This window comes from Diaphorina citri, unplaced genomic scaffold (genome assembly GCF_000475195.1).
Source record: "Diaphorina citri unplaced genomic scaffold, Diaci psyllid genome assembly version 1.1 scaffold63, whole genome shotgun sequence".
Classification (NCBI taxonomy): Eukaryota; Metazoa; Arthropoda; class Insecta; order Hemiptera; family Psyllidae; genus Diaphorina; species Diaphorina citri.
In genome coordinates this window covers 297,796-322,992 of record NW_007377500.1, presented here as the reverse complement: position 1 = coordinate 322,992, position 25,197 = coordinate 297,796, and the positions used below count along the sequence as shown (strand labels likewise).

At 37.0% G+C, this 25,197-nt stretch overlaps 3 protein-coding genes and 1 long non-coding RNA gene across 8 annotated transcripts; 3 read left to right on the top strand and 1 right to left on the bottom strand.

The window, feature by feature from the left end:
• Positions 1-356: 356 nt before the first annotated feature.
• Positions 357-2,579, top strand: LOC113471497. The gene is made up of 2 exons (XR_003394176.1): positions 357-508; positions 1,283-2,579. It is a non-coding gene; the product is annotated as an uncharacterized LOC113471497 (long non-coding RNA).
• Positions 2,580-4,401: 1,822 nt separating this feature from the next.
• Positions 4,402-11,633, top strand: LOC103519092 (ATP-dependent DNA helicase PIF1). Its single transcript, XM_026830521.1, has 10 exons — positions 4,402-4,416; positions 4,758-4,789; positions 5,142-5,537; positions 5,813-6,037; positions 6,728-6,996; positions 7,899-8,146; positions 9,086-9,225; positions 9,842-10,027; positions 10,888-11,033; positions 11,586-11,633. The coding sequence occupies exons 3-10, from the start codon at positions 5,150-5,152 to the stop codon at positions 11,631-11,633; spliced, it is 1,650 nt and encodes a 549-aa protein (XP_026686322.1). The 5' UTR covers positions 4,402-4,416; positions 4,758-4,789; positions 5,142-5,149.
• A 2,015-nt stretch (positions 11,634-13,648) lies between these two features.
• Positions 13,649-15,118, bottom strand: LOC103518936 (DNA-directed RNA polymerase II subunit Rpb4). Of its 2 annotated transcripts, none has more exons than XM_008484020.3 (3): positions 14,865-15,118; positions 14,166-14,651; positions 13,649-13,968 (listed from the first exon to the last, which is right to left on the bottom strand). In XM_008484020.3, the coding sequence occupies exon 2, from the start codon at positions 14,627-14,629 to the stop codon at positions 14,213-14,215; it is 417 nt and encodes a 138-aa protein (XP_008482242.1). In that variant the 5' UTR covers positions 14,630-14,651; positions 14,865-15,118; the 3' UTR covers positions 13,649-13,968; positions 14,166-14,212. The 2 variants fall into 2 exon arrangements, with proteins under 2 accessions (XP_008482242.1, XP_026686461.1); XM_026830660.1 differs by having other exon boundaries at positions 14,902-15,118.
• A 325-nt stretch (positions 15,119-15,443) lies between these two features.
• On the top strand, positions 15,444-20,744 carry LOC103518925 (adenosine 3'-phospho 5'-phosphosulfate transporter 1). 4 transcript variants are annotated; one of them, XM_026830618.1, is made up of 4 exons: positions 15,444-15,580; positions 16,214-16,258; positions 18,937-19,698; positions 19,830-20,744. In XM_026830618.1, exons 3-4 carry the CDS (start codon positions 18,976-18,978, stop codon positions 20,397-20,399), a joined length of 1,293 nt encoding a protein of 430 aa, XP_026686419.1. In that variant the 5' UTR covers positions 15,444-15,580; positions 16,214-16,258; positions 18,937-18,975; the 3' UTR covers positions 20,400-20,744. The 4 variants fall into 4 exon arrangements, with proteins under 4 accessions (XP_026686419.1, XP_026686415.1, XP_026686426.1 ...); XM_026830614.1 differs by having other exon boundaries at positions 15,446-15,580; positions 18,937-19,629; positions 19,761-20,744; XM_026830625.1 differs by lacking the exons at positions 15,444-15,580; positions 16,214-16,258 and adding an exon at positions 16,377-16,420 and having other exon boundaries at positions 18,937-19,629; positions 19,761-20,744.
• The last annotated feature ends 4,453 nt before the right edge of the window (positions 20,745-25,197 follow it).

The window sequence follows — 25,197 nt, the reverse complement described above, 5'->3', positions numbered from 1 at the left end:
TTCCCCCTTTAAAAACCCTTTAAAAAAAAAAAAAAAAAAAAAAAAAAAATGTAAACAAAATGATAGTAGGTAGGGTATATGCTAATATGTAAAATAGGTATTCAAAGACTACACTTCTATCTTTAGGTATGATGTGGGATTGTATCATCATGTTTCTTTTCTAAGAAGAGCTTTGTACTTTAATCCTATTCACATTTTGTAAAAGTTCTGATGTACCTATTATTACAAACAAAAAACTTTCTAACATTTAATGCAAAGGTGCAAATTACATTATTACAACAAACAGAGACAGAGTATTCAACAGGCAGAGTATAAAACATTCATAAGTATGTACCTACCTACATCAACTCCATTCATTCTGTACAATTTTGTACGTTATGTGAGGCCATCACAATCTTATCTTTCTCAGTACTGCAAATAAAACTGTTCAAGAGAATGTAGGTATGACTGAAGTGTGTGTAGAATAAGTGAATGTGACCTTGGTAGCATGATAGGTTTGATGTCACAAGTAAGTATTGTTATACTGTGACTAAAACAACCTAACTCTGTGGTTGGTTTTTCGTTATTTTTTCTTTTCTTCTTCTTCTTCTTCTTCTTCTTCTTCTTCTTCTTCTTCTATGCCTTTTCCCATGTTCAGTCAGGATCAGTGTTTTTCAAAAGTCTCTAAATCAGCCCTATGCTTTTGGGCTCATGTTTAGTTTTGACTACAAGGATTCAATGCCCTTTGTTATTTCTTTTACTTTATTTTTCCTATGCATTTGGTGCAAGCAGTTCTGCAATAATAATAGTGTTAGTAGTTTCCAAAAAGTTCAGAACACTTAAATTGTTATTGTTTTCATTTTAAGTACTTTTAAAGCTATTAATTTTTAATATTTTGATTTTTGGAATCCACCAAGGTCATAATCAGATTCATGCCCATGACATTGTGATTTTGCCATTTTTCTCTTTTATTACCTAAGTACTTTTTTTTTATCTCTACATTGTCCTATGTAACTCCTAAAAACAGAGATAACTAGGCTGGCGCTCCTAATCTAATCTAAATTTTGTTTCTCTTCAACAGGGTCTGACACTGGATTGCGTAGAAATGTCTCTGGCACGTGTATTTGAAGCAGGCCAGGCCTACGTGGCAACGCAGCGCAATATATTTCACGCTCCTGCCGACGTGTTCGGTTCCGCGCTGCGCAGAAAACACGTCGCTAGGAAACCGTACCTTTAGCAAGGGGGGTTTTTTTTTTCTTAACAAATATTCTTATTTTTCTTCTTTGCCTTTTCCTATGTTCAGACAGGATCAGTGTCTTTCACCAGCAGTGGTGTAGCGTGGTTTAAAGTCAAGTGTAAGGCGTGTAGGGCACTAATTTCCATCACCATGCACATTACTACATAAGTCATCCACATGCTTCTTCATAAATATTTAAAGTCAATATTTAAGGGTATTTGAGTGAATTTTGAGTGTATGGCCACCATACACGCCCTACATGGACACTACGCCACTGTTCACCAGCCTCTTAATCAGCCCTATGGTAAATGCTTTTGGGTTCATGTTTTTTTTGACTACAAAGAGTCAATACCCTTTGCACTCATCCTTTGTTATTTCTTTAGCAAGGGTAATTTCAGATGGTATCCTCCCAATTATTGTGAACAGATAACTCAAGTCCTTACAGATATTATCCTATCTAATGCTCTTAAAGATTTTTATTGGTAGAATTTTCTTGCTGTACCAGAAGATGTTAATGAGCTATTTAAGGCTTAACCCACTCCTTAGAGTTTTTCAGTGTTCAGACATTTTTAACAGGAAATAAGTAAGTAAATGACAGATCTATTGACTTATCAAACTTAAGAATGACATGCAGATTTAAGGCAAAGCGTTTTCATTTGAAAAGTAGGTATCTCTGTAATTACTTAAGGTCATACAACTTGGTTTTTTAAAATATCAATTCTTGCTAAAACTCTTGTGTGTATGAATTTACGGTTTTATTTTTTGTCCTCCACATTTTGATGATCATTTAATTTTTTATTGATATATTTTTACTCAATTCCCTTTTGATAATTACCTACTTCTTATCTTAGCTTTCAATGATTTTGTAGGTAAGGAAAAAATACTGAATAAATAGGTACCTACATATTACGTGCAAGCTAAAAAATCAGACAATGTTAAAAAGGGATTGGTAAAACCTTTTATGTAGCTATTCAAAAGTTGGTGAGAATTCTATACTTATTTTTAATAATTTTGGGTTAATATTACCAATGTAGGTACCAAGTCCTCGTTGATAGTGTTTTATTTTTTGATAACAAACTCTTTCAAATAGAATTCTATACTTATTTTTAATAATTTTGGGTTAATATTACCAATGTAGGTACCAAGTCCTCGTTGATAGTGTTTTATTTTTTGATAACAAACTCTTTCAAATAAATCAACAACAGCTGACAAACTCACAAGACAGTCCAATAGTTCTTCAAAGTAATGAGAGTGACCTAGCTCTTTAAAATGACTCAGTGGTTTGATTCATTCATCATACAGCTAGCAATGTAGGTCCTTGATGTTTGTGGCATTTGAAAGGATGCTATCGAAATCACCCACACCTACCTTATCATAGGAATGCAGATTACACATCATGATTTTCACAAGTATTTTCAAGTGGTTTGATTCATTCATCATACAGCTAGCAATGTAGGTCCTTGATATTTGTGGCATTTGAAAGGATGCTATCAAAATCACCCACACCTACCTTCTCATAGGAATGCAGATTACACATCATGATTTTCACAAGTATTTTCTCTAATCTCTCTCTCTCCCTTCTTCTTTTTCTCAATCCCTTTTCTCCTCTACAAATAAGAAGTATCAAGGGATTGATTCTGATAATTATATGTACTCTGAGAAAAATTGTATTTTCTAGAAACATGGAATTCTAATTGTGTTAACACATTGTGTACGATGTGAAGTATTTTCTACGTAGTAAAATTGAAATTAGATTGCATGAATGGGAAATGTCAAGGCTGGAAGTTCAATTGGAAACTTGCAAAAGGTAAGGTAAGTAGGTAGGTAGATCAAAGTTTAACTTTCATCAGTTGAAAGCTGCGACTGCCGACAAAGCATGCAAAGTTCCTTACCATGATGAGCTGATACTTGTTGAGGTCAGGGTATAGGAGAAAAGCAAACACTATATTTTACTTTTATTAATTAATGAAATAGAAATAGAACTAATGGAATGATTAATAATTAAATCAAAGCTCAAAATCAAAATCAAACACTCAAATCCACAATCAGCAATCAGCGCTAGACATTTTCAAAACAACTTTTTTACAAGTGTCCAAATAGAAAATGGTGGACACCGTACGCCCCACAGAGAAAAATTTCAGCCCAGATATCAAGGACGCTTCACACGATCCTTTTTTGTCATTTTGTCTAAAAAAAAAGAACTTTTATTTGTATTTGGATAACAGAGAACTGATGTGAATTTTAAAGTAGATTTCAACCCTGAAAAACGTCAAACAATGGAAAAATATAATCTAAAGTTATAATAGGCAACATGAGACTTTAGAACGATAAAACTGATTTTCTTGGATAGGAATCGAAACACAAATTGGCTTCAAAATCTCAAAAGCAGGCTCCCTCCATCAGAGTACAACCTCCTTGTCGTTATATCTGTGCTGAGCCACAGAGAGATAAGAAATTGATGAGACCGCGAAATTTTGAAATTTCATGTTTTGAAACTGTTCGTTATTTTGAAAATTTAAAAATTTTGGCCTGTAGCCCACTCACCCACTGCCCACTGCCACTCCTCTGCAGCTTATAGATTTTTTTTAGTGTTTTAAGTATATTCTTTTTTTGCTAGAGTCTAATAGTTGCTAGACTTTCTAGTTCTTACTTGAAATCTGTATTCTGCAGAGGTACTCAAAATGTTCTAAGATCTTTCATCTTCATCTACTCCTGCGTTTTCGAGATTTTCATGAACCATCTTTTGTGATTTCCCCCTGTCCCCCTAAATAACCCTAGCCTCAGGTAAGATTGATACAGGACCTAATGGACAGATAATTATTGCTTGCTAGACTTTCTAGTTCTTACTTGAAATCTGTATTCTGCAGAGGTACTCAAAAGGTTCTAAGATCTTTCATCTTCATCTACTCCTGCGTTTTCAAGATTTTCATGAACCATCTTTTGTGATTTCCCCCTGTCCCCCTAAATAATCCTAGCCTCAGATAAGATTGATTCAGGACCTAATGGACAGATAATTATTGTCTGTATTCTGCAGAGGTACTCAAAAGGTTCTAAGATCTTTCATCTTCATCTACTCCTGTGTTTTCGAGATTTTCATGAACCATCTTTTGTGATTTCCCCCTGTCCCCCTAAATAATCCTAGCCTCAGGTAAGATTGATACAGGACCTAATGGACAGATAATTATTGCACCTTTACATACTTGTCAGGTTCTCAAGAAAATTGGGCCTACAGGTAGGTACCTACTATACACTTACATTAGTCTATCTTACCCTACTCACCTCTCGAAGCATGTAGGTACCTACCCACCTAGGTTCTTAGTAGGTACTATGCTTCAATTTTAGCATAGGTAGGTACTTGGATATTCATACTATGTTTATCAGATTGGCTAGAGGTCATAAAAGATACAATAGGGGGTGGTGCAAATGACCTACTGTCCACACCACAGTGTTAAAGCACCCAAAAGAAGAAGAAAAAAAGATACCTGCAATAGTTACCAATTGGGTGGTTTGGTTTAATATACCAGGAAATTTAATCATATACTTGTCAGGTTCTCAAGAAAATTGTGCCTACAGGTAGGTACCTACTATACACTTACATTAGTCTATCTTACCCTACTCACCTCTCAAAGCATGTAGGTACCTACCCACCTAGGTTCTTAGTAGGTACTATGCTTCAATTTTAGCATAGGTAGGTCCTTGGATATTCATACTATGTTTATCAGATTGGCTAGAGGTCATAAAAAAGATACAATAGGGGGTGGCGCAAATGACCTAAGTACTCTGTTTACACCACAGTGTTGAAGCACCCAGAAGAAGAAGAAGAAGAAGAAGAAGAAAAAAAAAGATACCTGCAATAGTTACCAATTGGGTGGTTTGGTTTAATATACCAGGAAATTTAATCAAGTCATTCCTTCTCTATTTCCAGATCTCAGTATGTCTTCATCCACAGAACTGGACTGTGGAGGCAGCATAGAATGGTTAAATGCAAGCCAAATGGTCACGAAACAAGTCAAAGTGAAAACCATGAACCTTCAAATGATACGCAATGAATTTCGGGAAATTTATGTCACCATCAAGTCACAAAATAAAGTCAATTTAAAACTGCCTTTGGTAGATGTAAACATACACAAGAATTTTGTGGTGGAAGGAAAAGCTTCCATACATTTTACTAAAGATAACATCAGAGTGATGATCTCAAATGCACCCCCTTCCATGTTAGTAATGTTTTTGAAAACAATGTTTGTCAAACTGACAAGTAGAAAAAATTCTCCAAAAATCAATACTAGAGAACAGTTGCTGTCAAAAAAGCCTCAGTCTTTTGGTGAGTACATCAAGCTTCTCTTTGAATTGTTATTTCTTCTGTTGTTCCTCATTTCACATCTAGTCTGGGAATGCAAATGATGGGTGTTTCTAAATTTATTGAATTTGATAAACCTTACCTCAGTTAAGAGCACCAGTTTTTTTTATTTTTATTTTTATTTATTTTTTTTTAACTTTTAAATAAGGAACTTAAAAAAAAAAATTGAATTCCCACAAATACAATCTAAGTTATCTAAGTAGCCTCCTATAAATTTAACATTTTAATTTCTTTTCCAGAGGAAATCAGTCCCATCAGTAGTAAAGATGTAAACAGATTAAACTCACAAATTGCTAAGCTACCTCCAGCAGAGCTCAAGAAAAGACACATTCTTCAACAGAGGAAAAAACAAGACACCACTAGGAAGTGTGCAAAATCTTTGGACCTGGCAAACACAAAATTGACAGAAGAACAGAAAGAAGTTCTTCAAGCTGCTGTATCAGGACAAAATATTTTCTTCACAGGTAAGAATGTTAGTAAGTTTGGTACTTACCAATATTCTGTCATGTTGACAAAAATTGAAGAAGGAGGTACCATTTAGGACAGAAAGAAGTTCTTCAAGCTGCTGTATCAGGACAAAATATTTTCTTCACAGGTAAGAATGTTAGTAAGTTTGGTACTTACCAATATCCTGTCATGTTGACAAAAATTGAAGAAGGAGGTACCATTTAGGATTAAAAAAAAAGTGAGGTGATATAAAGCATGATGAGATTTTAGCTGTTGAAAGGTTGCCCCTCACATGCCTACTCTAAAAAAGTTGAGCTTCAAGATCATCTGATCATTGTCATTTGAAATTTTGGGTCCAAAAATCCTACATGGTAAACTGGATGCAGCACTCAGGAATTTCGCAGTTCAATATACTTACTTACTGTACTGATTTTTTTAAAAATTATTTTAATCTTTTTGGGTCCAAAAATCCTACATGGTAAACTGGATGCAGCACTCAGGAATTTCGCAGTTCAATATACTTACTTACTGTACTGATTTTTTTTTAAAAAATATTTTAATCTTCATATCAGAATATGTAATAGGTACCTACATAAAATACATACTTCTCCTCCCATGTTACTATTGTAATTTCCGGTAAGAGGTAAGTGAGATTACAATAATTTTTCTAAATAAAATATCTAATATATTAATAATTAAATTTCCAGGAAGTGCTGGCACAGGAAAATCCTTCCTGCTCCGTTGTCTGCTGAGTGCTCTTCCACCCGACTTCACGGCTGCCACAGCTAGCACGGGAGCAGCTGCTTGTCTCATCGGTGGAATAACGTTGCATTCGTTCGCGGGGATTGGATCCGGTGAGGGAACGTTTGAGAGGTGTCTGGAGTTGGCCAAACGACCACAGGTGGCGCAGAATTGGCGCAAGTTCAAGTATCTGGTCATCGATGAAATTTCCATGGTCGAGAAGGACTACTTCGAGGTAAGAATCCTGTGTGTGTTTTTTTATTTTTTTTAAAGAGGTTTGATAGAGGGAACTGCAAATGCTAAGGTCTTATCGTCCAGAAATCGAAAAGAGAAAGAAGATAGGATAGGAAAAAGCCAGTTGTTCCGAGACCGAACATTATCCCATCAGGAATAAATCCGCCACGGCCGGGAATCGAACCCGCGGCCTAGCGCTTACAAGGCAGACGTGCTACCAACCAAGCTAACTAGTCTGGCAAGTAACATCAATGGCAAGTAACATCAATGGAAGGGATTTTGAAAATCGGACAAGAACTTTTATAGGTATGCACACTTACTATTTTTGTATGAAATTAAATTATTTTAAATATTCGTTTTCAGAAAATCGAGAAAATAGCGCGTATCGTTCGCAACAACAATGACGAACCTATCGATGAAATTTCCATGGTCGAGAAGGACTATTTTGAGGTAAGAACCTCCGTGGCCGAATGGGTATCACACTCGGCTTGCACACCGAAGGTCCCGGGTTCAATTCCCAGTCGAAGTTTTTTCGGCTCTGTGCTTGAAGTTCGGGGTGCACTCAGCCTTGTGAGGACAATTGAGTAGCTACTGTGGAACGAGCGATGATAAAAAATATGATGATTGAGTAAATGAAAGACTTGTAATACTGTGATACCCACAAAGTTGTGAAAAAGCTCTTTGCATTACCACAAAGATTCATGAATTGATTGATTGATAAGGCAGGAAAAATCTTTTAAAGGTCCACATGCCAACCATCCTGCAACTGAGGTGTGAGATTTCCACCCACTAAAAACCTATTTCCCTCAGAATAAACCAACGTACCTGGAACCTTTCAAAATATGAACTTAGATTCTGATAGTGTTGAAAAGTTAAAATATTGTTTTTAATATTCGTTTTCAGAAAATCGAGAAGATAGCGCGTATTATTCGCAACAACAATGACGAACCGTTCGGTGGCCTCAAGTTAATATTCTGCGGGGATTTCCTACAACTGCCCCCTGTAGTCACGGGGAAATCTTCCAGTAAGAAGTTCTGTTTCCAGAGCGAGGCTTGGGCCAGGTGTAACTTGCGGAGTTTTATTCTGCAGACAGTACATCGGCAAGCGGACCCCAAGTTCGTGTCCTTGCTCAATAATATTCGGATGGGAAGGTAAGGTTTATTTCCCCTCGAATTTTTTTCGTGATTAAGAGATTAAGTAATAATCTTGTTATTTTCCGAAAGGCGATTTAACTCTTGCTAGTTTTTCCCCTCGATTTTTTTTTCGTGATTAAGAGATTAAGTAATAATATTATTGTTATTTTCCGAAAGGCGATTTAACTCTAGCTAGTTTTTCCCCTCGAATTCTTTTCGTGATTAAGATATTAAGTAATAATATTATTATTTTCCGAAAGGCGATTTAACTCTAGCTAGTTTTTCCCCTCGAATTGTTTTCGTGATTAAGATATTAAGTAATAATATTATTATTTTCCGAAAGGCGATTTAACTCTAGCTAGTAGGTCGTTTGCGCTACATTATTTTTTATTTACCGTCTTGTTTTGATAGGCGTTTCTTTCTATCGTGAAATAACCTGATTGATCGAACTATACTACGTTTGATTCGATCGCGCGAAATCATCAGAACTGTTGTCAAGTCCAAGTATCCAATGGATCCCTCGACCTTAGCCACATCCGCTTCACTTAAATCGAGTGCTGACTCGTGTTGTGCGTAGTGGGGACACTTTCATTTAAATTACATTGCCTTCAAAGACATTTGGAGAAATTAAAAAAAAAAAAAAAAAAAAAAAAATGTGTATTGGGAACAGTCTCATTTAAAATAAATTGCCTAAGTACAGGACTTTGGGAAAAAAATCGGATGAAACTCACGACCAGTCGAAACGGGCCTCAGGGCCCACAATCTTGACTTGTATTCCCATTTACCAAGACCAGACGGGACAGTAAACAGGCCCATCACTTCCCTCATGTATACTTTTTAACCCCTCCCCCTTGTGGATACTTCTTTGTCCTCCTTGTGACTGCAAGTTTTGAGCTTGAAAATTTTAGGGTTAATCTTAGTGAGCTCTTCCACCCTTATCTTCAAATCTCGTTTCAGAGTGACGGATGATATAGTACAAACATTGAAGTTGACTGCTAAGAACGAGTTAGAAAAAGATGGCATCATTCCTACTCAACTCTGCTGTCGGACAAATGAGGCTGAGACGATCAATAACAATAAACTGGCTCAATTGACAGGTGGGTAGTGAGTACGGTAGTTGTGTGATGAGGGACATACTATGGGAATGCTTAAGCACAGACTCAATATGAGTAGTATTCGTTCATTGCGACGTAAAAATAAATAAATAAAAAAAATGTGATTATACATCCTCTAAAAGGGACTCTCTGCATCAGATTACTGAAATCTTATCATAAAATACCATGTATACTTTTTTAAGAGTTTTGATAGAGGGAACTATAACTGCTGAAGTCTTATCGTCCCGTAATCGAAGAGAGCATTGCGACGAAAAAAAAAAAAAAAAAAAAAAATGTGATTATACATCCTCTAAAAGGGACTCTCTGCATCAGATTACTCAAATCTTATCATAAAATACCATGTATACTTTTTTAAGAGTTTTGATAGAGAGAACTATAACTGCTGAAGTCTTATCGTCCCGTAATCGAAGAGATAAGGAAGACAGGATAGGAGAAATCCAGCCGTTCCGAGAACGAATTTAATCCCTTCAGAATAAAATCCACCCCGGATGGGAATCGAACCCGCGACCTCGTGCTTACAAGGCAGACGCTCTACCAAGCTAACTAACTAGGTTGGCACCTCTTCTTAATTGTATTATTAATTTATTACTGTCCTCAGGCACTGAGAAACGGTATGATTCCGTGGACAGTGTAAGTGATAGCAAGACTCTGAATGACCAGACACCAGTGAGCAGAGTTCTCGTGTTGAAGGAGGGAGCTCAGGTGATGTTACTCAAGAATATCAACGTGGGAAGCGGACTGGTCAATGGAGCCAGAGGATTTGTGCTCAAATTTTCACCTGAGGGTAAGTTGCGTTAGATTCCCATGTGCCCGTCTAGACTGCAAAAATAGAACTTCTTGTAGATTACTTATTCCAACATCGTGAGATGCCTATATCACAGACACGGAAATTTAAATAAGTAAGTACCTACCTATTAATCCTATTATGCATGATGTTACTCAAGAATATCAACGTGGGAAGCGGACTGGTCAATGGAGCCAGAGGATTTGTGCTCAAATTTTCACCTGAGGGTAAGTTGTGTTAAGATTCCCATGTGCCCGTCTAGACTGCAAAAAGAGAACTTCTTGTAGATTGCTTATTCCAACATCGTGAGATAGGTATTATGCCTATCTCACAGACACGGAACACGGAAAGTTAAATAAGTAAGTACCTATTAATCCTATTATGCATTTTTTTTTTCCTCCCCAAGATGAGTGTTTTACCGCCGTTTTTATTCCGTAGCAATAAAACAAACATTAGACTCGTGTGGTCCGTGTCATAGCATGTTATTCCAACATCGTGAGATGCCTATATCACAGACACGGAAATTTAAATAAGTAAGTACCTACCTATTAATCCTATTATGCATTTTTTCCCTCCCCAAGATGAGTGTTTTACCGCCGTTTTTATTCCGTAGCAATGAAACAAACATTAGACTCGTGTGGTCTGTGTCATAGCATGTCCATCCCATAGTATGCCTCTCATCAGATGGGCGGGGCAGCTGGGTCAACAGTGTCAACACGAGAACACCAGCCGTTGAAATGTTTGCAATCAAAAAACAAGTACAATTTTTTGTCAATGGTAGGAATCGAACCCGGGAACTTCTGCACAGCAATGGGCTAACTGTGCCCCCATTTACCTTTTTGTTTATCTCTCTTCTACAGGTGCTCCCGTGATAAAATTCAAGTCAGGTCTCGTGCACACTCTGCAGCCAGAGAAGTGGGTGGTCAAATGTCCCAATGGTACTTTACTCACACGACGTCAATACCCACTCAAACTAGCCTGGGCGTTCTCCATACACAAGTCCCAAGTAAGTTATTTTGATTTTGAGTTGAAACTTTATTGGCAACAGGGTAAATGTACAATCAATGTAACTCCTCAGCTCAATAACAGACTTAAACCACGAGATTAGGTGTATTTTCCTTTGGGGAAACTTTCGGAAATGGAACCGATTTCGATGGCGCGCCATCTTGGATTTCCAATGGTTTAGTACAGGCGCTATCTAACCACCTAGTGGTTGAACTCATTCCCCATTTTCCTTTAAATGAGGGGAATGAGCCTCAGAATAGGGGAGATCGTCCAGTTTAAAAAAAAAAAAAAAAAAAATGCTCCTAATCTTTTTTTTCAAAAGGTTTTATTGAGGGAACTGTAACTGCTTAGGTCTTATCGTCCTGAAATCTAAAAGAGAAGGAAGACAGGATAGGAGAAAGCCAGCCGTTCCGAGGACAAACATTATCCCATCAGGATAAAATCCGCTCCGGGCGGGAATTGAACCCAACCCGCGGCCTAGCGCTTACAAGGCAGACGCGCTACCAACCAAGATAACTAGGATTTAATCAAGTCATTCCTTCTCTATTTCCAGATCTCAGTATGTCTTCATCCACAGAACTGGACTGTGGAGGCAGCATAGAATGGTTAAATGCAAGCCAAATGGTCACGAAACAAGTCAAAGTGAAAACCATGAACCTTCAAATGATACGCAATGAATTTCGGGAAATTTATGTCACCATCAAGTCACAAAACAAAGTCAATTTAAAACTGCCTTTGGTAGATGTAAACATACACAAGAATTCACGAAACAAGTCAAAGTGAAAACCATGAACCTTCAAATGATACGCAATGAATTTCGGGAAATTTATGTCACCATCAAGTCACAAAATAAAGTCAATTTAAAACTGCCTTTGGTAGATGTAAACATACACAAGAAGTTTGTGGTGGAAGGAAAAGCTTCCATACATTTTACTAAAGATAACATCAGAGTGATGATCTCAAATGCACCACCTTCCATGTTAGTAACGTTTTTGAAAACAATGTTTGTCAAACTAACAAGTAGAAAAAATTCTCCAAAAATCAATACTAGAGAGTTTGTGGTGGAAGGAAAAGCTTCCATACATTTTACTAAAGATAACATCAGAGTGATGATCTCAAATGCACCCCCTTCCATGTTAGTGACATTCTTGAAAACAATGTTTGTCAAACTGACAAGTAGAAAAAATTCTCCAAAAATCAATACTAGAGAACAGTTGCTGTCGAAAAAGCCTCAGTCTTTTGGTGAGTATATCTACGTGGCACTATCTCGCGCCCAGAGTCTAGCCAGTCTGAGAGTGGTGGACTTCAACCCAGAACAAGTGTTTGCCAACCCTGATGTGATCAAATTCTATCAAATATTGGAAAGAAATATGCGACTCCGTAATGAAGAGTATATCCCTCTAGGCAAATACTAGAGAACAGTTGCTGTCAAAAAAGCCTCAGTCTTTTGGTGAGTACATCAAGCTTCTCTTTGAATTGTTATTTCTTCTGTTGTTCCTCATTTCACATCTAGTCTGGGAATGCAAATGATGGGTGTTTCTAAATTTATTGAATTTGATAAACCTTACCTCAGTTAAGAGCACCCCTCTAGGCAAGAAAATGAAACGGTGAGATCTACTTGTTTATCCGGAACTGATAAGGTTCGTTCTCGGAACGGCTGGCTTTCTCCTATCCCGTCTTCGTTCTCTCTTCGATTTCGGGACGATAAGACCTTGGCACTTACAGTTCCCTCTATCAAACCTCTTAAAAAAATGAAAGGTACTTGGGGAAAGGAGGTAAGCAGATGTTTTCCATACCCTCTAGGCAAGAAAATGAAACGGTGAGATCTACTTGTTTATCCGGAACTGATAAGGTTCGTTCTCGGAACGGCTGGCTTTCTCCTATTCCGTCTTCGTTCTCTCTTCGATTTCGGGACGATAAGACCTTGGCATTTACAGTTCCCTCTATCAAACCTCTTAAAGAAATAAAAGGTACTTGGGGAAAGGAGGTAAGCAGATGTTTTCCATACAAAAAGTTCCTGTAGACGTAGATTTCGCAATGAAGACCTTCGTACTCCATGCGAAAAAAATGTCGCCAACCTAGTTAGCTGGGATGCTGGGTAGCACCAGCACGCGTTCGTAAGCGCTAGGTCGCGAGTTTGTTTGATTCCTGCCCTGGGCGGATCCTGTCTTGTCAAAGAATTAACACCTGCTGTCTGTATTTGAAAATTTACAGCAATAATCGTCCTAACCACTATACCTCTGAATATTTATGATAGTGCTGTGATTTTAATTTTTAAGCACTTTGTATTTTAAAAATAGGTAATAATTTAGATTATTATTTTAAGTTTTTAAGATGTTTTCAAAGTACAGTGATATTTTTTACACATTTGTAGACCTACTACTGGTTGTCAATTTTAACTGCCTTTTTTCTATACTATTTCAATATACTTGTGCTGCATAATTAGATTTATTTCCATTTCTTAATTTTCGTTTTGGGTATTTTATGTGCATTTATGTCTTTTTTTTAGTTTAAGGATTTGAGTATTTTATTTAGGATTTTTTTCTTTGATTTTATTAATGCTTATTATTGTAAAAGACTGACCCAACTAGAATAATTTTCAATCAAAAGAACTTCTTTTCAGAGTATTAAAAAAAAATCCTTCTTTTTATTTATCATACCATTACTCTGGACTTACATCCAAGTATTCACAAGTTTTTGTTCATAAAACACATTGAAAACATAAAGGTACCTCAGTTGTATTCAAATACCAATTACAAAAACATCAGGAGTATATCCTGAAATATGATTTGGATATTGTTGGGCTTAAATACCTATTTACAAAAAGTCTACTGAATGTGCCAGTAGAAGAACCCATTTTCTGATTTGATCAACCAAACCTTCTAAGTACTTAATATGTTTGTTTGCTTGCATTAGATACTCCATCAAAAGTTTCGGTATTCAAATACCAATTACAAAAACATCAGGAGTATATCCTGAAATATGATTTGGATATTGTTGGGCTTAAATACCTATTTACAAAAAATCTACTGAATGTGCCAGTAGAAGAACCCATTTTCTGATTTGATCAACCAAACCTTCTAAGTACTCAATATGTCTGTTTGCTTGCATTGATACCCCATCAAAAGTTTCATATTTCACAGATATGGAATGGTCAACAATAAGCAGAAACACACAAAATTAATATTGCAAACTTCTCTTGGTCTGAATATCATCCAAAATCTGCCTTAGCTCTTCCTCTTCAAACCTACATTCTAAACTTGGTATCAGTGCTTTGGCTTCTTCTGGTGTTTCTGGACACAAGTTTGCTATAGCTGCAAGTTCAAATTTGTGTAATTTCTTTTGCGTTAGTAAATTTCTCACAGATGTAATGGTTTCTCTGTTCTTGAATTTACGGAATCTTTCGGTGTATGTTAGGGTTTTCTGGAAGACTTCTGAGAACTCCTGTTCCTCTTCGGCATTTTCATTTTGAGTTTTCCTGTGTTGCAGTAACATGTGAACTTCGGATATCAGGAGGGTTTCAGCATTTTCAAATTCTTTTGGAAATTGAAGGTCTCCTGCATCTTCTTCAACAACTTGATCCAACACATGGGTCATTATAATGTAGCCAATGGAAACCCTAGAAAATAATAAACATATAAATAATCTCCATATGCATAGGAATATGATTTAAATTAAATGAATAAGGAAAAGGTTAAGGCTTGCCAAATTGAAACTTGGGATTGAGCTTGTTAATGGATACTATAATGTATAACTTGATCAATCCTGTGTGACTGTTTGACAAATTGATAATACAACTTGGTAAGTTCTAGTCTAGGCTCCCATCACTTACCTATCAGAGTATGGTGTGCGAGGAGGTACTGACTTACTGAGTGCAGATTTTATTTGATTGCTCTTGGGTTGAATTTTCCTGGGAAACAAGGAAACAACACAATCTCCCGGTGAAATTCTTGATGTTGATAACAGAAAAGAGACTGTTTTCTAGTAGACAATGATTAACAGGTTGTAGATTAGCTCGATTATTTATGATCCTTGGAAAATCTTTTCTCAGTTTTCCTTGTTTTCTTTGCGCTTTTCGGGCTTTTCCAAAAAGGTAAACTATTTTGAAATTTCGCGGTTTTTAAAATTTTGCTGCGCACAGAGAAAAAACAGTTTATGTCTGGGCAGCCCAGATATAACGCCGGGTTTACAGTTCCATGGTTTAAAAAAAAAAATGTATTTTTGTCCCTTTTTGAAGGCTTTCCTGTTTCATGGGTTAAAAAAATATTTTTAAATGCTTATATATTGGATCATTTTGATCTAGGTAAATAGTAATTTTTTGGCACATTATGCTATTGACAGAGTTGTTTCTTAACAACAGGAGTCTGTAGAACCGGCCATAGAGGCCCCACTTCAATCTTCACAGTCCACAGTCTCTTCACCACTTTACCTCCTTGTTTTGACCCAGACCCAGACAGACCATCAACTTTTTGTTTTTGATACCATTTATGGAAATTGAATAAAATAAATCAAATAGATGGATCTTAAACAGGATAAATCTCTTTAAATGTAAGTATTCAGAACTTTATTCAGCTTTTAAAGAGACCAGGACGAAAAGAGCTTTCTGGAGATAGTAATTTCCATGCAGATGTGTGATAGCAATAATCAGATGATGATAGGGAAGCTCAAGATCCCCAGTTCAAGACAAGATAATTATCAACTTTGCCCAACTTTCTATACCAAGATTCTAGCTTGATAATTCCATGCAGATGTGTGATAGCAATAATCAGATGATGATAGGGAAGCTCAAGATCCCCAGTTCAAGACAAGATAATTATCAACTTTGCTCAACTTTCTATAGGTACCAAGATTCTAGCTTGATTGAAAACTGGGTTGGTCTAGCCCACACAATATAGCCATAGTTTAGTCTTAGGTTTAGTTTACTGCAGTTACAAGAGGTTTTTGGTAAGACTTCTTCCAGTTTTGAAGTACTGATTTCTTATGAGACAAAGATTAGACCACTGAACTTAACTATTTTGATTTATGCCTACTATCTAAAATCTAGGTAGGTACTCAATGGGAATTCAAATTCTATTTTACTTTTGTCATATGGGGTTTCTTGTTCCAATTCCATGTTGCTCAAGACTCGATGACCATCATAATCCTATGTAGTTAGTTAATTTTTTCATGATTTTGTTTCAGAAATTCAAAAACCAACTTCTGAATTACCACTAGTCAAATGCCTGGGTAAGTTAATTTTCTTGACCAATTAGGTATAAACATACCTACGTAGGTAAAATAACACCTGTTGAAGCCTAATCTTTTCCACAAAAAGTTTGTTTACACAAAGTTACTCTGCACTCCCAATTCAAAAACCAACTTCTGAATTACCACTAGTCAAATGCCTGGGTAAGTTAATTTTCTTGACCAATTAGGTATAAACATACCTACGTTGGTAAAATAACACCTGTTTAAGCCTAATCTTTTCCACAACAAAAACAAACTTCTGAATTACCACTAGTCAAATGCCTGGGTAAGTTAATTTTCTTGACCAATTAGGTATAAACATACCTATGTAGGTAAAATAACACTGTTTAAGCCTAATCTTTTCCACAAAGTTTGGGTAACTATGCAGAAGTCATGTCCATGGAAAAGAAAAGCTCCTTTTTGTATTTAACCTAACCCTATAATAACACTAATCTCTGCTCTAATTGTGAAAACTTCTACTTGCGTTTAACCTAACCCTATAATAACACTGGTCACTGCTTGTTTGTGCCAGTTCCTTTGGTAGCAATATTCCACGGACGTGACTTCTGCACAAGTACCTACTAAAGTTTGTTTACACAAAGTTACTCTGCACTCTGTAAGTTAATGATCTTGTTGCTATTGGTTGAGTGCCAAATCTTGATGAATCAGATGCCTGCAGAGTGTAAAATAGCTTTTTCAACTTTGATGACCTATTGAGGGTAATACCTCCAAAAATTCAATACTGACAGCTCTAGAAGTTTCAAGTTGAGGAAGCTTGGCTTGTCCATCAATTGGGTGTTCAAACTTAAGGTCCCAATTTGCATGATAGAAAACTAACCAATTATTGATTCATCTACTTAACTATTGATTTTTTTTTTTACTAACTACTTACCTACATGGTAAGTAGGTACCTATCTACTATCACAAGTTTCAAATTAAGTAGAAAGCAATAGGTACCTAGGTGCTTATTTTTTGTGATGAATAACCCTATTGACAATACTTTGGTATTTATTTACTTTATTTTTCCTATGCATTTGGTGCAAGCAGTTCTGCAATAATAATAGTGTTAGTAGTTTCCAAAAAGTTCAGAACACTTAAATTATTATTGTTTTCATTTTAAGTACTTTTAAAGCTATTTAATATTTTGATTTTTGTAATCCACCAAGGTCATAATCAGATTCATGCCCATGACATTGTGATTTTGCTATTTTTCTCTTTTATTACCTACTTTTTTTATCTCTACATTGTCCTATGTAACTCCTAAAAACAGTGCAGTCCTACAGTGCAATAGTCCTGAATAAAAATGGATGTGGCACTCAAAGGGATCAATAATTCAAGAAGAGACCCCACCTTACCTCTACATGTATAACTTTGACTGACAAATTTTAGAACTTGACAAAAGTCTACGTGACAGTAATATACATCCTGGATTCGATTTTAGAGAAAGATTTTTTAAGCCTCTTGGAATGGAGATTTGGTACCTAAACCAATGCCTAATTAATTCACATATCTGCTTTTTTGCAACCCATCAAGAAAAATATCACCATAAGCAATACCAGCAATATGCAATATGAAAATAAAATTGATAAGAAAAGCTCTGAACATTAAATACCTATGCATTTTCCCCCTTTCTCATGAGTTTTCTAGTGAAAATAATTCCAATCAATTATGCTTGTTACCCTGATAAAAAGAACCTGTGTGTCAGCCTAGTGTTATGACTATGGCCAATAATAATGAGTTTATTCCTTTATTGTATGATTCACATGAAAAGGTTTGTTTTATTACTTGAGTTTCGTTTACGAAATCTCTCGCACTAGGTACTCGTGTCATTTTGAAGAGGCATTACACGTTGCACTGTGTGTGTTGTTTTTATTCGATTTTATATTTGATTTGGTGAATTAAGCAGCCTTAGTGGTCTCACAGTAATTTCTTTAGACGTATACGTAGGGAGGTTCTATATTTTATTTTATACCTTAGTAATTGTACTGTTGTAATACTCGTGTCATTTTGAAGAGGCATTACACGTTGCACTGTGTGTGTTGTTTTTATTCGATTTTATATTTGATTTGGTGAATTAAGCAGTCTTAGTGCTCTCACAGTAATTTCTTTAGACGTATACGTAGGGAGGTTCTATATTTTATTTTATACCTTAGTAATTGTACTGTTGTAGGGTACTTGAGTAATAATGATGTATCTACCTACATTACATTCTTGTACCTATGGTCTTCAAAAACTGTCGATACGCATGTAGGTAATTAGAGGAGTGCAATAAGTATCGCTTCAGTAAGAACTCAGTAGCATTAAATTCCAAGGTTATTAAATTGTTCGATTATAGGTATTAATGTCATTTTAATTTTACTTTTCAAATGACATTTTACATCGCACTCCCCTAATTAGAATGACATGTGCTTGAAAGTAATTAGACTACTTTACTTAGCTAAGCGAGTCAATAGCTGCTTTTGGGTTTTGTTTATATTTTTATAGAAAGTGCTTATTTGTTTTGATTAAATACTATTATTTCGTTTAACGAGTACTTGTAGTTTTAAATTTAAAACTTAATTACCACCTATCTATTTGTAATTAAGTTGTAAGCACCATGTACAGTGTACACTAAGTGTAGTGAAGAATATTTCAAGTCAAGCTGAGACGTAGCTTCTTCCTTTCTGTTGTGATTTTAGCGGCACACTTGATGGTGACGTGGCGTCCTCCAGTCTAAGATGACCAGGTCGATAACCACTGTGGTAGCGACCCTGGCTGCTCTGAGCATCGGCTTCACCTATCTGTTCAACAAGTTGGTTACTTCCCTGGAAGACAGCTACCATGAAGCTTGGCTCTTCCGCATTGTTCTCAATCTCCTGGGCTATGCGACCATCGTCCTGCCAGGATATATTCTATACAGATATGTCTACACGAGACATGACTTTGCGGACGCTGGCTGTATAGGCTATGTCATCACCGCGTGTTTCAAAGATAACACAAAGTCCTACGCAGAGGAGAAGGAGCAGCTAGCAGGATCTGTCAAGTCCTCAGTCAAACAAGATGCGCTCCTCCTGCTATTCTGTACGGCAGGACTACAGGGGAGCTACCTCACCTGGGGGGTGCTACAGGAGAAGATCATGACACAGACCTACACTAATATTATGCTGGAGGAGGGCAAGTTCCGGGACTCACAGTTCCTGGTGTTTGTCAACAGAATTCTAGCACTGGTAGTGTCTGGGCTGAGTCTGTTGATAATCAATCAGCCTCGACATACTGTTCCTCTGTATAAATACGGCTTCTGTTCCTTCACAAATATCATGTCTTCATGGTGTCAGTATGAAGCTCTCAAGTATATCAGCTTCCCTGCCCAAGTCCTGGCTAAATCCTGCAAGATCCTTGCCGTTATGTTCATGGGCAAGCTTGTGTCTGCTAAACCGAAGAGTTATGAATATTTCGAGTACATCTCTGCCTTGGTTATAAGTATATCAGCTTCCCTGCCCAAGTCCTGGCTAAATCCTGCAAGATCCTTGCCGTTATGTTCATGGGCAAGCTTGTGTCTGCTAAACCTAAGAGTTATGAATATTTCGAGTACATCTCTGCCTTGGTTATCTCACTCGGCATGCTCCTGTTCATGCTATCTAGTCTGGACACTTCAGACAAGGTGGGCAAGACGACCACGCTCTCTGGTGTCATTCTCCTCGCACTCTATCTCTCCTGTGATTCCTTCACTTCCAACTGGCAAGGTGTTCTGTTTGAATCCTACAAAGTCACCTCCCTGCAGATGATGTTTGGTACGAATCTATTCTCCTGTCTGTTCACTGCAGTGAGTCTGCTACAGCAAGGTGGATTCTATCAGTCGCTACACTTCATGCTGCAGTTCCCAAGCTTCACACTAGATTGCATTCTACTCTCCATCAGTTCTGCTGCAGGACAACTGTTTGTCTTCTTCACCATCTACAAGTTTGGTGCTATTGTGTTTACAATTATCATGACTGTTCGGCAAGGTCTGGCTATTCTATTGTCCTGTATTATCTACGCTCATCCTATCTCACTACTAGGGATCCTGGGGATATTGATGGTACTGATGGCTGTGCTATTGCAAGCCTACTGTAAACTACGCAAGGCTTCTTTGAAGAAGAAACTGAACCAGGCTGAAGTCTAGCACATTGAACTCATTTCTCACATACATCGCAATAGTTTTGCTTAGATTTAAAGAAACTTTGATAACATGGATCGTGTTTTTACTCTTCATCGAGTACTTACACATGGGCTTAAGGAGAAAGGTAGTCTATCTATTTCGTAGTGTATGACCTACACAACATATCCATATTATATCTGTTCCTGCAGATATGAACAAATTAGAGTGAGAAAAATAATTACAGGTACATAGTATTAATTAAAAATTCAGTATTGTGTCATTGTGTGACATAACTTACTAAGTATCAAATACCAAAGAATCAAATAAAAGACCTTTTTATTAAAATATATAGCCAGGTTTTAATACAGCTTAATAGAGGTACTTACCACGTAAGACAATTTTATTCTGGTAGAAGCTCTTTATTTGACAAAGCACATTTTATATGTTTAAATTATTGTAATTTTATTTGCATCTATTATGCATTTTTTCCCTCCCCAAGATGAGTGTTTTACCGCCGTTTTTATTCCGTAGCAATGAAACAAACATTAGACTCGTGTGGTCTGTGTCATAGCATGTCCATCCCATAGTATGCCTCTCATCAGATGGGCGGGGCAGCTGGGTCAACAGTGTCAACACGAGAACACCAGCCGTTGAAATGTTTGCAATCAAAAAACAAGTACAATTTTTTGTCAATGGTAGGAATCGAACCCGGGAACTTCTGCACAGCAATGGGCTAACTGTGCCCCCATTTACCTTTTTGTTTATCTCTCTTCTACAGGTGCTCCCGTGATAAAATTCAAGTCAGGTCTCGTGCACACTCTGCAGCCAGAGAAGTGGGTGGTCAAATGTCCCAATGGTACTTTACTCACACGACGTCAATACCCACTCAAACTAGCCTGGGCGTTCTCCATACACAAGTCCCAAGTAAGTTATTTTGATTTTGAGTTGAAACTTTATTGGCAACAGGGTAAATGTACAATCAATGTAACTCCTCAGCTCAATAATCTGTGTCGTAATATACCTATCCTGTAGTATGTCCCTCATCAGATGTGCGATAAGAGACATAATAATAATAATTGTTTTTATGTTGAAAATTTTGTTCTCTGTGGCCGAGTGATGAAGAGCACTGACTCTCAACCCGAAGGTGCTGGGTCCTGATCAGGGCGGAAATTTTTCTCCTTTACTGTAGGCCAGGCTCCGAAATTTTGGAACATTCAAAGTCACAACTTTGGGTCGGAGTTGTGTGTGTGTGTTTTATCTTTTGGGTCACTAGGAACTACTTGGTAGGAAAACTCATTTTTTCCCTCATTGTTTTCAGATGAACCCGACACTGATATAAATCCAAAGGAAGTGATTGATACAGGGAAACCTGAATCAAAATCATTGTACAAGTGTGATCGCTGTCCGAAGAAGTTCTCCTCTCTGGCCAAATATAACTTTCATGTTAGCAACCATGGTGTTGATAAACCATTTCAGTGCTTCAAGTGTGAGAAGAGGTTCCGATCCAAACTGGGTATGTTCTGTGTATTTATAAACTCCTAGCCTGGTAGTCTCTAGTTAAGGATAACTTGAAATCTTAGGACCTTAGTGTTGAATCGTAGAATTTGCTTTAGGTAATAATTTTGCTCTTTGTTTGTAATTTCTTGTACATTGAATTATAACCAATAAAGTGTAAAGAATCTAAATAAATAAACAAATCATAGTTGTGGCTGGACTAGGTCGCTTAAAGGGTAGCGCGCGGCGCGCGTGTCTTGTAAGCGCTAGGTCGCGGGTTTATCCTAAACACAGGTAAGGTTCGTTCTCGGAACGACTGACTTTCTCCTGTCATGTCCTCCTTCTCTCTTTGATTTCGGGACGATAAGACCTCGGCTGTTACAGTTTCCTCTATCAAATCTCTCTCTCTCTCTCTCTCTCTCTCTCTCTCTCTCTCTCTCTCTCTTTTTCACTTTAAAGTTCTTAACAGTTAAGCCCCTAGAAAAAATAAATTTTCACAAAAATTGGACAAACCATTCGAAAGTTATTGTGTAAAAAACAAACTGACAAATTCGATTCCGAAATTGTCGAGTTGTTGTTGTTACTTAGCTAATGTCAAGAATTGACCTAGGCCATTTTATTGCGCGATTCCCAATATTTTCCTACAATGTGTGTGCTGGCTTCCAAGGCAGTAAAAAACAATGAATTATTTTCCCCAGGTCTGGACGAGCATGAGGCCAAGGAATTTTAATTGTGTTAAGCATATTTAAATGCTTGTCACAAACATCGTTCCCCGATTATTTCACCTAGATAAATTTCATGACATGTCTTGGACTCGAACCACCAACCTCCAGATCCAAAGTCCAACGCGTTAACAACTGCACCACTGAGGTTGGTATAATATTAAATAGTTTAGATCTAATCATACATTCACAAGTGTTGAAATCAAACCACACCGTCATTTACAATGGAAGTAAGTATGATAGAAGTAGCACTTGATATTACCATGTTAAACTTCTTCATCGTGAATCATGTCCAGATATGGTCATACATTCTCAGAAATTTATTAGAATGGGATCAAAGCAAGGTACTTATGTGGAATAGAATATACCATGGTTATCCTGCCCAAATAAGACTGAAAAGTCCCTCTATTCTAGTTGTCTAAACAAGAACTGATTTATAATTCAATATAAATCTGGTGTATTCCTGTTGAAGTGTAATGATATGAAAGGATTGTGATAATAAATTGTCTAGCAAAACTGTACCAACCATGGTCAATGTTAACTTCAGAGACAGCCAGCCTCGTTAGATTGAAAGGTAGTGTCTTGTAGAAAAGGGATTTTAATTATGTTAAGCATAACTGCTTATCGTTAATTAGATTCATGTTAGACAGATAGATAATTGCTCAACTTATTCTATACATGCCTAGGGTTCATAGGCATAACTGCTCTTTGCAAATGTTGTTCCCTGCTGAATATACTTACCTGTACTCAAACCACCAACCTCCAGATTCTAAGTCCTCCATGCTAACCACTACACTACTGAGGTTGTCAGTGTCTTGTAAGTGCTAGGTCTCAGGTTTGATTCTAACCAGAGTGGACTTTATCCTATCCTGATGGCCTGACTTTCTCCTATCCTGTCCTCCTTTTATCAGGTCCCTTTGTTAAAAAGGAAAAAAAAAGTTAGGTTACTTAGGTACCTACTATATTAACAGACCATTCTATTGTAAGCACAAGGAAATGAAATGTTGTCCTCACTTTTACTATGTAGCTGATTGATTGAGAGGTGTTTTATCTTGCTGATTGATATACTTCTTTCTTCGTTAACTGATTGTAACAATGATTGGTAACCGTAAGAAATACCAATGTGTGTACAACCTGCAACCTATTTGAACTGCCAAACTGCCATCGGCTCAAACTCAAAGTAGTTATAAACGTTTACTTTGCGACGCTAACGACCTATAAAATTGTAGAGGTTAAGGGTCTTAAACGGAGAAATAATACCTATTTATTTGTAGGTAGCATATTCTAAAAGCCGACTATTTAATTACGCCGACCCTATAGGAAAAGGCTAGGAAGGAGAAGAGCAGCATATTGTAAAAGGAAGTAGCTCTATTTCTTCACCACTTTGTTTAAAGTGGCAGTTTATTTCTTCAATGGTATCTCGCCATTTTGTTCGATCTTTGGCCTCTTGATTGCCTCGTATGTTGGTCCATTAGTCCATCCTTGATGTCATCCACTCAAGTTCTTATTTGCCTTCCTCTATCCCCTTTTCCTTCAAATTTTCCTTTCATTTTAGGTTCCATTTGGAGCTGTGGTCAACCTCAAACCTGTATTGATTTTTATAATGCACAAATACTTGTCAGTTTTTAGTTTATTTTTACACAGTTAATTCTAGGTTTTTATTGTTTAATATATTTAATCAAATCAATATTTTTTTTTAATTTCTTTATTAAACTTCCGTTTTTTTCTTGTATTTCTTGGGCAGGCGCTTCTCAGGAGAAAAACTTGCATAGGCATGATAACATTTAGGTCAGTAAAGCAAGTAAGCCTGCTCGGCTCTCGGCACTGGCGATATTTTGACGTTCTGATGGGAATATTTTTTATGTCGTCCGAGCACTTTGGAGAAATCGACTTTTTTCTATTCAAGCCCAGCTAGGCCCTGTATGTATAACCACCGCATGAATCGATCGTGTGAACGATTCTTTGAGTCGACTCACGAAATTTTAAATTTGCCGCTTTTATTTAGTTCGAAAAAAATCCACTGGACCATATGATTTTTTTGAATTTCCAAGGTCATTTCGCATGCGCGGTTGAAAATGTTTTGCTGAGCAAAGTTTTTCAAAAATTTTCTTTTGCTTTGCAATTGCAAACTACGAAAGTGCGAACTGTGATTTAAAAGTGGGAACTCGTAAGTATCCATTTTTATATATAACTTAAGTAAAAAAGTATTTACAAAGGATGTCAAAATTAAATAAATTCATTAATAGTAGAATAGAATAGAATATACCTTGTTTATCCTGCTGGGATAGGACTGATGTGGTGTGGTCATGTGATGAGAAGGGATTTGACCAAATGGCCAAGTTCCCGACATTTAAAAACAACTGAGAAGGGATGAGCATTATGTTGGAAAGAAAGTCAGTCGAACGGCAGTTGGATGACGCAGAGCAAGAGGGAGACCATGACCAACACCACAATCTAAGTTTAAATTCAGTTTAAGTTTTTTTTCAACGACCCCAACCCTGTAGTACAAAAGCCGCCCCCCCGAAGTGAAATAGAAATCGGCCCAGAACCCGAATAGAGTGCCCCAAAACCCGAATAGAGTGCCCCAGAACCCAAATAGGGGGATG